Below are 17,319 nucleotides of genomic sequence, written 5' to 3' on the forward strand. Positions count from 1 at the left end.
ATAATAATAAAATAATAATGACAATAATAATGACATGACAGTAAAATAATAATGACAATAATAATGACATAATGATAATAAAATAATAATAAAATAATAATGACAATAATAATGACATAATGATAATAAAATAATAATAAAATAATAATGACAATAATAATGACATAATGATAATAAAATAATAGTAGTAAAATAATAATGACAATAATACATTGGGTTGTTGTATGTCTTTCGGGCTGTGTGGCCATGTTCCAGAAGCATTCTCTCCTGACGTTTCGCCCACATCTATGGCAGGCATCCTCAGAGGTTGTGAGGTATGGAGAAAACCTCACATACCTCACAACCTCTGAGGATGCCTGCCATAGATGTGGGCGAAACGTCAGGAGAGAATGCTTCTGGAACATGGCCACACAGCCCGAAAGACATACAACAACCCTGTGATCCCGGCCATGAAAGCCTTCGACAACACAATAATACATTTTACGTAATAGTAGATACATAGACGCTTTGAATCTGCTTTGTGGAGAGAAAACACAAATAATAATAATAATAATAATAATAATAATAATAATAATAATAACCAGTACAAGAAAACCGCACTACAAACTAGAGCTGACAGCTGGCACAACAAAACACTGCATGGAAAGTTCCTTGACAAAATTGAAGGAAAAGCTGATAAAGAGAAGACCTGGCTCTGGCTCACGAATGGGACCCTGAAGAAGGAGACGGAAGGCCTGATCCTTGCAGCCCAGGAGCAAGACATCAGGACAAAGGCCATTAATAATAATAATAATAATAATAATAATAGAAGACCTGGCTCTGGCTCACGAATGGGACCCTGAAGAAGGAGACGGAAGGCCTGATCCTTGCAGCCCAGGAGCAAGACATCAGGACAAAGGCCATTAATAATAATAATAATAATAATAATAATAGAAGACCTGGCTCTGGCTCACGAATGGGACCCTGAAGAAGGAGACGGAAGGCCTGATCCTTGCAGCCCAGGAGCAAGACATCAGGACAAAGGCCATTCAGGCCAAGATCGAAAAATCAGCTGATGACCCAAAATGCAGACTGTGCAAGGAAACTGATGAAACCATTGATCATATCCTCAGCTGCTGTAAGAAAATTGCACAGACAGACTACAAACAGAGGCACAACTATGTGGCCCAAATGATCCATTGGAACTTATGCCTCAAGTCCCACCTCCCAGCAGCAAAGAACTGGTGGGATCACAAACCTGCAAAGGTTGTGGAAAATGAGCACGCAAAGATACTGTGGGACTTCCGAATCCAGACTGACAAAGTTCTGGAACACAACACACCAGACATCACAGTTGTGGAAGAGAACAAGGTTTGGATCATGGATGTTGCCATCCCAGGTGACAGTCGCATTGAAGAAAAACAACAGGAAAAACTCAGCCGCTCTCAGGACTTCAAGATGGAACTGCAAAGACTCTGGCAGAAACCAGTGCAGGTGGTCCCGGTGGTGATGGGCACACTGGGTGCCGTGCCAAAAGATCTCAGCCGGCATTTGGAAACAATAGACATTGACAAAATCACGATCTGCCAACTGCAAAAGGCCACCTTACTGGGATCTGCACGCATCATCCGAAAATACATCACACAGTCCTAGACACTTGGGAAGTGTTAGAGTTGTGATTTTGTGATACGAAATCCAGCATATCTATCTTGTTGGCTGTGTCAATAATAATAATAATAATAATAATAATAATAATAATAATAATAATAATAATAATAATAATATAATAATAATAATAATACATCACACAGTCCTAGACACTTGGGAAGTGTTCGACTTGTGGTTTTGTGAAACGAAATCCAGCATATCTATCTTGTTTGCTGTGTCATACAACGTCGTTGTGTCAATAATAATAATAATAATAATAAATAATGAATTCTAATAATAATAGATGCATACATAGCCACCCCAAAAGTGTCTTCTCTCCATTGGGAAGCCCTATTGTTGCCTAGTGAATAGTGAATGCTTGCAGAATCGATTCCCTATCCTTTGGGGGGCGCCTGGACGCGGGAACACGGAAAAGGCGCATTCACACGTGCAAGGCGCAATCAGAGCCTCTGGGCGCCCCAAGACGCGTGTCAAGGGATGCCAGGGAAAGCGCTTAGCGTGCAGACCACACACAGGGCAGGAACAGGGCTTTTGCTCCTCTTGGTCCCCCTCCCTTCCCTGAAACCCCCCCCCCCTCTTTTCCTTGTTCACGTGATCCAAAGGAAGGCCATCATGGCGCAGTCCTAGGCGGTGGAAGCAAGGACGGGGCGGGGTACAAATAATAATAATAATAATATATATATAAGGGTGGCCTTGCAATCCATTGCAAAATTGGATCCCAGAAAATTGGATTGCCTTGCAAAGGAGAGAGAAGAAGGAAGGGAAGAGCATCCATTGGTAAGTGCATTGAATTTTTTTGTTTTTTTTTTGGGGGGGGGGGGGGAGAAAATTTGGGTGGGGGTCGGATTCAGCTCTGATGAAATGGGACCCCTTCCTTGTCTTCCTTCCCCCTTTCCTTGCATTTAATAAATCAAAACTCCAGTTTGCAAATTTTGCAAAAAAAATTGCAGATTTGCAATGGGTCATGCAATGCAATGCAATGATAGCATGCCTCCAATTTGCAAAAATGGCTAAAATCAAGATTTGCAATAGCTCGTGCAAGGCAAGGCAATGGAATTATAGTATGCCTCCAGTTTTCAAAAATTGCAAAAAAATAAAATCCAGATTTGCAATGGGTCATGCAATGCAATGCAATTATAACATGCCTCCAATTTGCAAAAAATTGCCAAAACAATTGCAGATTTGCAATGGGTCATGCAATGCAATTATAACATGCCTCCAATTTGCAAAAATTGCCAAAACAATTGCAGATTTGCAATGGGTCATGCAATGCAATTATAACATGCCTCCAATTTGCAAAAATTGCCAAAACAATTGCAGATTTGCAATGGGTCATGCAATGCAATTATAGCATGCCTCCAATTTGCAAAAATTGCCAAAATCCAGATTTGCAATGGGTCATGCAAGGCAATGCAATGGAATTATAGCATGCCTCCAGTTGCAAAAAAATTCAAATTTGCAATGGGTCATGCAATGCAATGCAATGCAATGATAGTATGCCTCCAATTTGCAAAAATTGCAGATTTGCAATGGGTCATGCAATGCAATGCAATACAATGATAGCATGCCTCCAATTTGCAAAAATTGCCAAAATCCAGATTTGCAATAGGTCAGGAAAAGCAATGCAATGGAATTATAGCATGCCTCCAATTTGCAAAAATTGCCAAAATCCAGATTTGCAATAGGTCAGGAAAAGCAATGCAATGGAATTATAGCATGCCTCCAGTTGCAAAAATTCAAATTTGCAATGGGTCAGGTAATGCAATTCAATGCAATGCAATGCAATGACAGCATGCCTCCAATTTGCAAAAATTGCAAAAAATTGCAGATTTGTAATGGGTCATGCAATGCAATGTAATGCAATGATAGCATGCCTCCAATTTTCAAAAATGGCAAAAATTACAAAAATTGCAGATTTGCAATGGGTCATGCAAGGCAATGCAATGGAATTATAGCTTGCCTCCAATTTGAAAAAATTGCAAAAAATTGCAGATTTGCAAAAGGTCATGCAATGCAATGATGTCATGCCTCCAATTTGAAAAAATTGCAAAAATCCAGATGTGCAATGGGTCATGCAAGGCAGTGCAATGGAATGATAGCATGCCTCCATTTGTAAAAATTCAAATTTGCAAATGGCCATGTTCCAGAAGTATTCTCTCCTGACGTTTCACCCACATCTATGGCAGGCATCCTCAGCAGGCATCCTCACAACCTCTGAGGATACCTGCTATAGATGTGGGTGAAACATCAGGACAGAATACTTCTGGAACATGGCCATACAGCCCGGAAAACATACAACAGCCCTGTGATCCCGGCCATGAAAGCCTTTGACAACACACGGAATAAACAATCCTTTTATACAGTCTTTAAATATGCCTCATTTGCCATTTCCTTCCTGACTGTTTTCAGTCAGCACTCTCTGAGGTGAAAATGGCAGTTAAAACCGTTTGTCTCAGCAGCAAGCCAGAGACAGTAGCCAATCGGAATTCTGGCTCCCAGCTGGCTCAGCCAATCAGCTGTCGACACATGCCTTTCCAGTTTATCGGGACCCTGGACCTTGTCACTCCTGACTGTTTTCAGTCAGCACTCTCTTCACTCTCTGAGGTGAAAGTGGCAGCTAAAGCCGTTTGTCTCAGCAGCAAGCCAGAGACAGTAGCCAATTGGAATTCTGGCTCCCGGCTGGCTCAGCCAATCAGCTGTTGACACATGCCTTTCCAGTCTTATCAGGACCCTAGACCTTGTCGCTCCTGACTGTTTTCAGTCAGCACTCCTTTCACTCTCTGAGGTGAAAGTGGCAGCTAAAGCCGTTTGTCTCAGCAGCAAGCCAGAGACAGTAGCCAATCGGAATTCTGGCTCCCAGCTGGCTCAGCCAATCAGCTGTCGACACATGCTTTTCCAGTCTATCGGGAGCCTATACCTCGTTGCTCACCGCTTTCTCCTTTTCCTTCGAAGGGCCTCGGCGGAGGAGGAGGAAGAGGAGGGTGGCGCCATGGTCAAGATCTTTGTGGGCGGCCTCTCGCCGGCGGTGATGGCGGAGGAGCTGCGCAAGCTCTTTGAGCAGTACGGGCAGGTGAACGAGTGCGACGTGCTGAAGAACTTTGCCTTTGTGCACATGGAGAAGGAGGAGGAGGCGCACCAGGCCATCGGGGCGCTGCACAAGAGCGAGTTCTACGGGGCGCCGCTCACGGTGGAGTACGCCACCTCCAAGATCCGCAACGCCACCAAGATCTACGTGGGCAACGTCTCGGCCAAGGCCACCACCGCCCAGCTGCGCCAGCTCTTCGAGCGCTTCGGCAAGGTGGTCGAGTGCGACATCGTCAAGAACTACGCCTTCGTCCACATGGCCAAGGAGCGCGAGGCCATGGACGCCATCCTCCACCTCAACGACACGCCGCTGGAGGACCAGAAGATCTTCGTCACGCTCTCCAAGAGCAACGGCAGCCTCCGGGCCGCCAAGGGGACGCCCGCCGTGCCCGCCGCCACGCCCTCCGCCACTGCCGCCACCCCCGCCGGGTACTACTTCTCCCGCGGACGCCTCGCTGCCCCGCCCACGTACGCGCCGTACTGCGCCCGGGCCTGGTACGACCGCGAGTACTGCGACCGCTACAACTACGAGCTCTACGACCGGGCCCGCGCCGCGTACGACCGGGCCCTGCCGCCTCCGCCCTCGGCGTACCGGGAGCGCAGCCCCATGGGCCGGCGGACTACCGCTCCCACCACCGTCGTGGCACAATATGCCGACCCCTACGCGGCCGCGGCGGCGGCTGCGGCGGCGGCGGCGGCGACCGCGGCAGCCAACCAAACGTATAGCCAAGCCTACAGCCAGCCCGGATACGCAGCGGCAGCGGCGGCCGCGGCTACCTACTCCCAGTACAGCATTGGCACCGCTTACAACGTGGCCGAGTACTACGAGCGGTACGCCAGCGCCTACGCCGCCCAGTACGCCCAGACGTTCTGAGTTCGAAACAGAGCGTAAGTGTCGAGAGAGAGATTGAGACGCAACAACAACAACAACAATTCTTTATTGATTAGTCACTTTTGACGCAATGGGGTTATATATGCAGTAGAGTCTCACTTATCCAACATTATTATTTTATTTATAGCCCACCTTTTCTCTACACAAATGAAACTCACAGCAATGTATAATTTATTATTATTAATCCCAGCCATTTGTGTAGTCAGTGTTTTCAGTATATTGTAATATTTTGGTGCTAAATTCGTAAATACAGTAATTACAACATAACATTACTATATATCTACTATTGCAGTAGAGTCTCACTTATCCAAGCTAAATGGGCTAGCAGAACATTGGATAAGCGAATATGTTGGATAATAAGGAGGGATTAATGAAAAGCCTATTACACGTCAATTTAGGTTATGATTTTACAAATTAAGCACCAAAACATCATGTTATACAACAAATTTGGCAGAAAAAATAGTTCAATAGGCAGAACTGAATTTACGAATTTAGCACCAAAATATCACAATGTATTGAAAACCTTGACTACAAAAATGCGTTGGATCATCCAGAACGTTGGATAAGTGAATGTTGGATAAGTGAGACTCTACTGCAATAGTAGATATATAGTAATGTTATGTTGTAATTACTGTATTTACGAATTTAGCACCATTATTATTATTGTGTTTTCTCTCCACAAAGGAGATTCAAAGCGGCTATGTATTTACTATTACTTAAAATGTATTATTGTCATTATTATTTTATTTATAGCCCACTTTTTCTCTACACAAATGAGACTCAAAGCACAAGGTATCATTTATTATTATTATTATTAATGTTTTCTCTACACAAAGGAGATTCAACGCAGCTATGTATCTATCTACTATTACAGTAGAGTCTCACTTATCCAAGCCTCACTTATCCAACATTCTGGATTATCCAAAGCATTTTTGTAGTCGATGTTTTCAATAAATTGTGATATTTTGGTGCTAAATTTGTAAATACAGTAATTACTACATCGCATTATTTCATATTGAACTACTTTTTCTATCAAATTTGTTGTATCACATGATGTTTTGGTGCTTAATTTGTAAAATCATAACCTAATTTGATGTTTAATAGGCTTTTCCTTAATCCCTCCTTATTATCCAACATATTCGTTTATCCAACGTTCTGTCGGCCCGTTTAGCTTGGGTAAGTGAGACTCTACTGTATATAGGTAATCAAAGTCGGACAGTCTTATTAAAGTCTTATTATTATCTTGAATTACAGTTTTATGTAAATATTCAAAAATTGATGTCTCAATTGATGTAATTTTGTTGGTATCTATTTTTATTTTTTATTTTTGAATTTGACCCGTAGCTGCTGCATTTCCCACCCTCGTCTTATGCTCGAGTCAAAATGTTTTCCCAGTTTTTTCACTTAAAATTAGGTGTCTCAACTTATATTCGGGTCGGCTTATCCAATCCCTCCCAACAGATGGCCATCCGGTGTCTACCTAATAATAATAATAAAAATAATAATAATAATAATAATAATAATAACAACAACAACAGAACCATATGAGTGGAAGAGCTCCAAAGAGGGGACTCCGAGGGTCATCCAGTCCAACCCCATTCTGCCATGTAAATCAGCCACGGATGTCAAAATCACATGTGCTTTAGTTCAATCCTGTGATATCCTTTTTGTAAGTGTGTGTTTGTGTATATGATATCTGCGCTCACAAATTTGCTGTGCTTTTAACCTGTGCGTGTGTTTGTATATGTGTGTGTACATATATACACATATACATATATATATATATGTACATACCATAAAATATATTCCATCAATGACCCGTATCTTTGAATGCAACAAGGGTGCCAATCTGTCTTCCTTCTCGTGTGTCCGCTGGGGCGTCTACACTGTAGAATTAATGCAGATTAGTGATGTGCGTGGTATTTGTTTCGTCTGTTTCATTCGTCTATTCGTTTAGTATTGTCCATTCGGATGCACGAAATGAAAGATGCCATTTTCAGGTGTTAATAATAATATTAATAACAATAGTTATTCTGGGACCCTAAACTGAGTCTGGGAGAGGAGTGCCTCACCATGACATCTGATGTGTGCCAATGGGTGTTAATAATAATAATATTAATAATAATATTTATTCTGGGACCCTAAGCTGAGTCTGGGAGAGTAGTGCCTAGCCATGAAATCTGATGTGTACCAATGGGTGTTAATAATAATATTAATAACAATAGTTATTCTGGGACCCTAAGCTGAGTCTGGGAGAGTAGTGCCTAGCCATGAAATCTGATGTGTACCAATGGGTGTTAATAATAATATTAATATTAATAACAATAGTTATTCAGGGACCCTAAGCTGAGTCTGAGAGAGGAGTGCTTCCCTGTTACATCTGATGTGTGCCAATGGGTGTTAATAATAATATTAATATTAATAACCATAGTTATTCTGGGACCCTAAGCTGAGTCTAGGAGAGGAGTGCTTCCCCGTTACATCTGATGTGTGCCAATGGGTGTTAATAATAATATTAATATTAATAACAATAGTTATTCTGGGACCCTAAGCTGAGTCTGGGAGAGGAGTGCCTCCCCATGACATCTGATGTGTACCAATGGGTTTTAATAATAATATTAATATTAATAACAATATAAAGTATAAAAGGGATAGGACTAAAAGAGAAATATAAATTTGTTTGTAGACGATACCCTTTTATCAATGGAACAGCCAATAAATCAATGGGAGAAAATAGAGGCTCATTTAACAAAATTTGGATTAATAACAGGTTTACGAATTAATTGGAACAAATCAGAAATGATGATATTTAACTATCAAGAAGAAGAGATAAAAAAATCAAAATTAAAGAAACAATTACATATTTAGGGATAAATATAACTAAAGAATTAAAAAAATTGGAAATACAGTAGAGTCTCACTTATCCAACATAAACGGGCCGGCAGAACGTTGGATAAGCGAATATGTTGGATAATAAGGAGGGATTAAGGAAAAGCCTATTAAAAATCAAATTAGATTATGATTTTACAAATTAAGCACCAAAACATCATGTTATACAACAAATTTGACAGAAAAAGTAGTTCAATACATAGTAATGTTATGTTGTAATTACTGTATTTATGAATTTAGCACCAAAATATCATGATGTATTGAAAACATTGACTACAGAAATGCATTGGATAATCCAGAACGTTGGATAAGCGAGTGTTGGATAAGTGAGACTCTACTGTATAAAGTATAAAAGGAATAGGACTAAAAGAGAAATATAAAATAAATTTGTTTGCAGACGATACCCGTTTATCAATGGAACAGCCAATAAAACAATGGGAGAAAATAGAGGCTCATTTAACAGAATTTGGATTAATAACAGGTTTACAAATTAATTGGAACAAATCAGAAATGATGATATTTAACTATCAAGAAGAAGAGATAAAAAATCAAAATTAAAGAAACAATTACATATTTAGGGATAAATATAACTAAAGAATTAAAAAATTGGAAATACAGTAGAGTCTCACTTATCCAACACTTGCTTATCCAACGTTCTGGATTATCCAATGCATTTTTGTGGTCAATGTTTTCAATATATCGTGATATTTTGGTTCTAAATTTGTAAATACAGTAATTACTACATAGCATTACCATGTATTGAACTACTTTTTCTGTCAAATTTGTTGTATAACATGATGTTTTGGTGCTTCATTTGTAAAATCATAACCTAATTTTATGTTTAATAGGCTTTTCCTTAATCTCTCATTATTATCCAACATATTCGCTTATCCAACGTTTTGCCGGCCCGTTTATGTTGGATAAGTGAGACTGTACTGTACACAATTTAACTAAATTAAGAAAGGAAATTAATAAGAAATTAGTGGAGTATAATAAACTCAAATTATCATGGTTTGGTAGGATATCATTAGTCAAAATGAAGATATTACCCAAATTAATTTTTTTTATTTAGAATGCTACCTGTAGAAATGTCAGATCAAGAAATAAAAAAATTGGCAAAGCATGTTCAATTTATATCGTAATGGGAATAAAAAAAGCTAGAATAAATAAAATCTTATGGTATAGACCACAGAAAGAAGGAGGTCTTGGACTTCCAAATCCCCGTGAAATCTGATGTGTGTCAGTGGGTGTTAATATTAATGAAACTAAACGAAACGAACTGCGATTCCATAGACATGCACAACACTAATGCATCATTGTAGATCGGCATCCTTGTGGCCCGGGAATTGTGATTCCTTCTCTGCCAACGATTGCAAGCGACAAATCCCAGGGTTCGGTCACTCCAGAACCAAAGCGGGATCAAACTGTGTTAAGTCTACAGTGTGGACGCGGCCTAAATTGTGTAGCTGTCTTTGCAGGTTTCTTCCGAGGCGCCGCCGCAAAGGGTGTCTTCTTCCAATCCGAAGGTTTTTCGCGTCAAGGTTGGTGAGGATGATGATGATGATGTTTATTTTCGGGGTCCGGTCGCCTCCTTTCTTGCCGTCCCTTTGCTTCGTCTCCTCCTTCCTTTCTTCTTTCCCGTTTTCCCTTCTTTTCCCATCCATCCTTCCGGTCGTAAACCGATGACAAAAACTGCTTGGGAGAAGCTTCACTTTGCCGGACGCTCCGAAGACGCCTCCGTTCTGACTCCTCTCTTCCTCGGGCGCATCCGCACTGCAGAATTAACCCAGTTTGACGACGCTTCGACCGCCAGGGCTCAAAGCGACGTGATCCCGGGAGTTGTTGTCATGATTTTGCGTCACGTTCTCTCCAAACCGGGATCCCGCTGCCTTGATCCCGGTGCATTAATGCCACGGTTCCTCGCTTGCTTGGTTCCCTTTTTGCTGTATATATTCCTCCTTGTTCACCTTCGGTTTCTTAATTTGTTTTAATTTCTTCCCCCCCGAACCTTTGTACAACCGTACCGTAATTTTTAAAATTTTATTTCTAATTTCCGAAATGTAATGACGGCAGAATTAAAAACGGCTTCCACCGAACCTGCGTCTCGTCGTCAACAAAACATGCGCCGTTTTAATATTATTTTAAATATTTATATTTATATATATATATATATATATTTACATATCCCTTTCCGGAACCCCCGGCCGATTCCGCCTCCTTTTGCATGGGATAACATGACCCGGTTTGACCTCCTCCTCCTCCTTTTCTTCGCCTCTCTTTCGCTCCATTCCTTTGTTTCTTTCTCTCTTTTTCTCTCTCCGTCTCCTCCGCCGCTGCTACTAACTCCGAATTGCGGAATTATTCCGGATCGTTGCGCACCGTTCGCTCAAGCTTTCGCGACGTCCGGATGCTGCCGAGACCCTTTTTGGTGTAACTTCTCTTTCTTCCCCTCCGCTGGTTTTTGTTTTCTCTTTTTTTCTGGAAAGGGAAGGAAAGGTGACGGAGCCGACGCGGGAAAAATGCGGGACTTCCGATTCCGGCCGGACGAAGAGACTACGAGTAGAGGAAAGAAGAGTAAAACACACAAAACAACACCCCGGCTAGGTAGGCATGGGAATTCATCCCCTCACGGCCGCCTCTCTCGCTCCGCAATGGGACAGACGGTCTCCAAGGCAAGCATTTAGTTCCGATCCAACAAACTATGCAGAGTCTTGGTTACAGTTGGCAGAGATTTTATAGCACAGTCTCTGACATAGAATAAGCCCACTTGCTGCTGGGTAGGCCTCTCACGGCCTCCTCCTCCATCTGCACAATGGGACGGACTGTCTCCAAAGCAAGCATTTCGTCCCAATCCATAAACTATGCAGAGTCTTGGTTACAGAGTTGGCAGAGATTTTATAGCACAGCCAAATAAGCCCAATGGCCAATAGGTAAGCAGGTGAATTTAATCCAACCACAGCCTCTTTTTCCAGTTGTGCAATGGGACTGTCTCCAAGGCAAGCATTTCGTCCCAATCCATAAACTATGCAGAGTCTTGGTTACAGAGTTGGCAGAGATTTTATAGCACAGTCTCTGACATAGAATAAGCCCACTTGCTGCTAGGTAGTCCTCTCACGGCCTCCTCCTCCATCTGCACAATGGGACGGACTGTCTCCAAAGCAAGCATTTTGTCCCAATCCATAAACTATGCAGAGTCTTGGTTACAGAGTTGGCAGAGATTTTATAGCACAGCCAAATAAGCCCAATGGCCCATAGGTAGGCAGGTGAATTTAATCCAACCACAGCCTCTTTTTCCAGTTGTGCAATGGGACTGTCTCCAAGGCAAGCATTTCGTCCCGATCCAACAAACTATGCAGAGTCTTGATTACGGGGTTAGCAGAGATTTTATAGCGCAGACCCTGACATGGAATAAACCCACTTGCTGCTGGGTAGGCAGGTGAATTCAGGACAACCACAGCCTCTTTTTCCAGTTGTGCAATGGGACGGACTGCCTCCAAAGCAAGCATTTCATTCCGATCCAACAAACAGTGCAGAGTCTTGGTTACAGAGTTAGCAGAGATTTTATAGCACAGCCAAACAAGCCCAATGGCTTGATAGGTAGGCAGGTGAATTCACGACAACAGCCTCCTTCTCCAGCTGTGCAATGGGACGGACTGTGTCCAAAGTAAGCATTTCGTTCCGATCCAAAAAACAATGCAGAGTCTTGGTTACGAAGTTAGCAGAGATTTTATAGCACAGCCGAATAAGCCCAATGGCAGGTAGGCAGGTGGATTCACGACAACAGCCTCCTTCTCCAGCAATGGGACAGACTGTCCAAAGCAATTTTATAGCACAGTCAAATAAGCCCAATGGCTGATAGCTATATAATAATATAAATACGAATATATTATATATTCTCCTGTCATGCCCTGAATGGCATTGCTGTCCTCTATGCTATTCTGCTCCTTTGAAGCTGCAGCTCCAACGCACAGCCCTTTGCTGCCCTCCAGTGGCCACATCTATTTCCTACCTTTACACTTTGTTGCCATCTTGTGGCCAGTTTGAAAATTGCACCAATTTATTATAATTTAGCTGAATATTGGGTGTTTCATTGTTTACAATAATAATAAAAAAAAGAACCAGGAGGTGACATGCTTTATTTTCTTTCTTTTTTTAAAAAAAACCCCAAAACACAACACCACACTGAAAGGAGAGCTTCGGGATCATGGGCTGCTCAGGAGATGCAATGAAACGGGAAAAGGGAGTTCCATTGGGAGACGTAGTGCTGCGCGGTCACAGCTCAAGGTGCTTCAGGTGCTGCTGGAAAATCTCCTCCGCTCGTTGGAGATATTCGGCCGTCTTCTTCTTGACCGCCTCCCGACGGGCCTCGTTTGGGTCTCCTGGAAAACAAGGGAAAAACAGTGTCCCTATGCAAACTACAAATCCCAGGCTGCAGATTCTCCCTGAAGGCTCACGTTCTGCTTGTAGAGACCTCCAAATCCCCGTGTTCAAGCCAGATATTGCCCCTCTGTCTCCTACATTATTATTACATAATAATAAATGTAATGATAATTAGAGTAAAATAATAAATGTAATAATAATGGCAATAATAGAGAAAATAATAATAATAATAATAAGCAAGCTCAATGGAGGCAACACCATCAAGGCCATAAACACCTGGGCCATACCTGTCATAAGATATACTGCTGGCATCATAAACTGGACACAGGTGGAACTGGACAATTTGGACAGAAAAACAAGAAAACTCATGACCCTCGCAGTGATGGTGACCGGCTATATCTGCCTAGAAGATCAGGGGGCAGAGGACTCTTGCAAGTCAAAGAAGCAGTCAAAGAAGAAGAACATGCCCTGGCAGAAGATGGAAAGCAAAGTGAAGAACGTGCTTTGATTGAAGTCAAAAATCAGAAACTCCTCAAAACACAGCAGACAAAAAAAACAGTACAAGAAAACCACACTACAAACTAGAGCTGACAGCTGGCACAACAAAACATTGCATGGAAAGTTCCTTGACAAAATTGAAGGAAAAGCTGAGAAGGAGAAGACCTGGCTCTGGCTCACGAATGGGACCCTGAAGAAGGAGACAGAAGGCCTGATCCTTGCAGCCCAGGAGCAAGACATCAGGACAAAGGCCATTCAGGCCAAGATCGAAAAATCAGCTGATGACCCAAAATGCAGACTGTGCAAGGAAACCGATGAAACCATTGATCATCTCCTCAGCTGCTGTAAGAAAATCGCACAGACAGACTACAAACAGAGGCACAACTATGTAGCCCAAATGATCCATTGGAACTTATGCCTCAAGTGCCACCTCCCAGCAGCAAAGAACTCGTGGGATCACAAACCTGCAAAAGTATTGGAAAATGAGCACACAAAGATACTGTGGGACTTCCGAATCCAGACTGACAAAGTTCTGGAACACAACACACCAGACATCACAGTTGTGGAAAAGAACAAGGTTTGGATCATTGATGTTGCCATCCCAGGTGACAGTCGCATTGACGAAAAACAACAGGAAAAACTCAGCCGCTATCAGGACCTCAAGATTGAACTGCAAAGACTGGCAGAAACCAGTGCAGGTGGTCCCGGTGGTGATGGGCACACTGGGTGCCGTGCCAAAAGATCTCAGCCGGCATTTGGAAACAATAGGCATTTACGAAATTACGATCTGCCAACTGCAAAAGGCCACCCTGCTGGGATCTGCGCGCATCATCCGAAAATACATCACACAGTCCTAGACACTTGGGAAGTGTTCGACTTGTGGTTTTGTGCTAAATTTGTAAATACAGTAATTACTACATAGCATTACTGTGTAATGAACTACTTTTTCTGTCAAATTTGTTGTATAACATAATGTTTTGGTCCTTAGTTTGTAAAATCATCACCTAATTTAATGTTTAATAGGCTTTTCCTTAATCTCTCCTTATTATCCAACATATTCGCTTATCCAACATTCTTCTGGCCCGTTTACGTTGGATAAGCGAGACTCTACTGTATATATAAAAATGTAATGTGTGTTTTTCCCATGGAGTGAACAACAAAACCACTGGACCCAATCACACCAGATCTGGCCACAAAAGACACAGTCATCCACTCTATGCCTTACAATAGAAACACTAGGAAAATAGTCCAAATTACAGAGGTTGCTGAAGAGCCGTTTTCCCCCTGGCTGCCAGTCGGAAAGGTAGACCCTGCTACTTTCGCGTCCTAGCAACCCACTCGGCCACAATAGCACCCAGGGAACAAGCAGAGTGCAATTAGGCCTCATCCACACTGCCTATAAAATACAGGATTTGAACTGGATTATACGGCAGTGTAGACGCAATGAAGGTTCCTAGATATATTTCTCTCCATGCAGCCCGCATTTACCTTGCATCCCCTGGAGCAACAAGTCCACTCCGCTGCGGTATCCGCGAAAGGCCTCCTGGTAGTCGTGGGCCACTTCGCTCTCCGAGGCCCGTTGGATGCGCTCAATGGCCAGGGACAAGTAGCCGCCGGCCTCTCCGTCATTGTCCCGCATGAGGCTCCGTGCCGGACTGCAGTCCGAAGCGTCAAGGGCCGCCAGCTCTTCCCCGTGAGAAACCGTCCCAGCTCCAGAGTCTGAAAAAGTGGACAAAGGAGCTAAGAAAATAATAATAATAATGATGTATTCTCTCTTGGCTGGGAATAATAATAATAAATATTATTATTATATTATAACTGCAAAAGGCCACCCTAACTGCCAATGATCCAATAAGTCCGACCCCATTGAAGTGTCTCACTTCTGATCCCGGCTGACAACAACAATAGTAATAGTCATTATATCCTCCCTAGAAGAATTGGAGAATAATAATAATAATAATAATAATACTGCAAAAGGCCACCCTACTGGGATCTGCACGCATCATCCAAAAATACATCACACAGTCCTAGACACTTGGGAAGTGTTAGACTTGTGATTTTGTGACACGAAATCCAGCATATCTATCTTGTTTGCTGTGTTATACAATAATAATAATAATAATAATAATAATAATAATAATAATACATCACAGAGTCCTAGACACTTGGGAAGTGTTCGACTTGTGATTTTATGATACGAAATCCAGCATATCTATCTTGTTCGCTGTGTCATAATAAAATAATAATAATAATAATATATATCACACAGTCCTAGATACTTGGGAAGTGTTCGACTTGTGATGTTGTGATACGAAATCCAGCATATCTATCTTGTTTGCTGTGTCATACTCAATAATAATAATAATAATAATAATAATAATAATAATAATAATAATAATAATAATAATATACATCACACAGTCCTAGACACTTGGGAAGTGTCCAACTTGTGGTTTTGTGATACAAAATCCAGCATATCTATCTTGTTTGCTGTCATACTCAATAATAATAATAATAATAATAATAATAATAATAATACATCACACAGTCCTAGACACTTGGGAAGTGTTCGACTTGTGGTTTTGTGATATGAAATCCAGCATCTCTATCTTGTTTGCTGTGTCATTAATAATAATAATAATAATAATAATAATAATAATATACATTACACAGTCCTAGACACTTGGGAAGTGTCCGACGTGATTTTGTGATATGAAATCCAGCATATCTATCTTGTTTGCTGTGTCATACATAATAATAATAATCACAGTAATAATAATAATTTGTTCTATTTTTGCTGGAAATAATAATATTCCCAACAACATGATATTATTATTATTTTATTGTTATTATTACTCTCTAATTCTTCTTGTGGGATAAAATAAATAATAATATATCCCCATCAACATGAGTGTAAAACATTATTATTGTTATTATTATTAGTAAAAGGCGAAAGATTTATACGATCTGAAGAGGAACCAGAGTATTAGTATATTTTATTTTTACTCATTCTTTTGGGGGATATAATCACATTAATAATAATAATAATAATATTTTGTTCTATCTTTGCTGGGAATAATAATATTATATCCCCAACAACATGATATTATTATTATTATTATTATTATTATTATTATTATTATTATTATATTGTTATTATTAATCTCTCTTCTTGGGGGATAAAATAAATAACAACAACAATTTGTTCTCTGTTTGCACTGGGAATAATCATATATTCCTCAACAACATGAGAATAATAAATTATTATTATTATTATTTTATTATGACACAGCAAACAAGATAGATACGCTGGATTTCGTATCACAAAACCACAAGTCGAACACTTCCCAAGTGTCTAGGACTGTGTGATGTATTATTATTATTATTATTATTATTTTATTATGACACAGCAAACAAGATAGACATGCTGGACTTCATATCACAAAACCACAAGTCGAACACTTCCCAAGTGTCTAGGACTGTGTGATGTATTTTTGGATGATGCGCGCAGATCCCAGCAGGGTGGCCTTTTGCAGCTGGCAGTTGTTATTATTATTATTATTATTATTATTATTATTATTATTATTATTTATTATTCTCCAATTCTTCTAGGGAGGATATAATGACTATTACTATTGTTGTTGTCAGCCGGGATCAGAAGTGAGACACTTCAATGGGGTCGGACTTATTGGATCATCGGCAGTTATCCCAATGTCATCTGCAAACATGCTTATTGCTGGCTTCCTATTCGGGATGTAGAAATAGACACAAACCTTGCGCAGAGAAGGGGTCGAATAAGGCCAGTTCCTGGACCGACAAAGGGCAGCGGTGTGGTGAATCCGCACTCGGCGCTCCGTCCTTCTCTTCTTCGTCTTCCCCTCCATAAGCAAAAAGGGCATCCAAAGCTTCGTCGTCATTGCTTTTAATTG

The 17,319-nt window shown here is 41.2% G+C and overlaps 2 protein-coding genes across 4 annotated transcripts in view; one reads left to right on the plus strand and one right to left on the minus strand.

Moving 5' to 3' along the window:
- Positions 1-2,228: 2,228 nt before the first annotated feature.
- On the plus strand, positions 2,229-10,608 carry LOC100556087 (RNA-binding protein 4). 2 transcript variants are annotated; one of them, XM_062965373.1, is made up of 3 exons: positions 2,229-2,424; positions 4,600-5,619; positions 9,991-10,608. In XM_062965373.1, the coding sequence occupies exon 2, from the start codon at positions 4,637-4,639 to the stop codon at positions 5,603-5,605; it is 969 nt and encodes a 322-aa protein (XP_062821443.1). In that variant the 5' UTR covers positions 2,229-2,424; positions 4,600-4,636; the 3' UTR covers positions 5,606-5,619; positions 9,991-10,608. The 2 variants fall into 2 exon arrangements, with proteins under 2 accessions (XP_062821443.1, XP_062821442.1); XM_062965372.1 differs by having other exon boundaries at positions 4,600-10,608.
- Positions 10,609-12,631: 2,023 nt separating this feature from the next.
- snx15 (sorting nexin 15) overlaps positions 12,632-17,319 on the minus strand; it is an 11,349-nt gene continuing 6,661 nt past the window's right edge. The window contains exons 6-8 of one of the 2 annotated variants that reach the window (XM_062965370.1): positions 17,164-17,319; positions 14,879-15,109; positions 12,632-12,891 (exon numbers count right to left, since the gene is read on the minus strand). The exon at positions 17,164-17,319 is cut by the window's right edge and continues 27 nt beyond it. In XM_062965370.1, the coding sequence (XP_062821440.1) occupies positions 12,785-12,891; positions 14,879-15,109; positions 17,164-17,319 (494 nt within the window). In that variant the 3' untranslated portion in view covers positions 12,632-12,784. Of the gene's footprint in view, positions 12,892-14,878; positions 15,131-17,163 lie in introns of both variants that reach the window. The other variant, XM_062965369.1, reaches the window with a different exon arrangement.

This window comes from Anolis carolinensis, unplaced genomic scaffold (assembly GCF_035594765.1).
Source record: "Anolis carolinensis isolate JA03-04 unplaced genomic scaffold, rAnoCar3.1.pri scaffold_14, whole genome shotgun sequence".
Lineage (NCBI taxonomy): Eukaryota > Metazoa > Chordata > Lepidosauria > Squamata > Dactyloidae > Anolis > Anolis carolinensis.

What these genes read in the sequence shown, in the direction of transcription:
- LOC100556087 (XM_062965372.1), top strand. Translation starts at nt 4,637, where the DNA reads ATGGTCAAGATCTTTGTGGGCGGCCTCTCGCCGGCGGTGATGGCGGAG.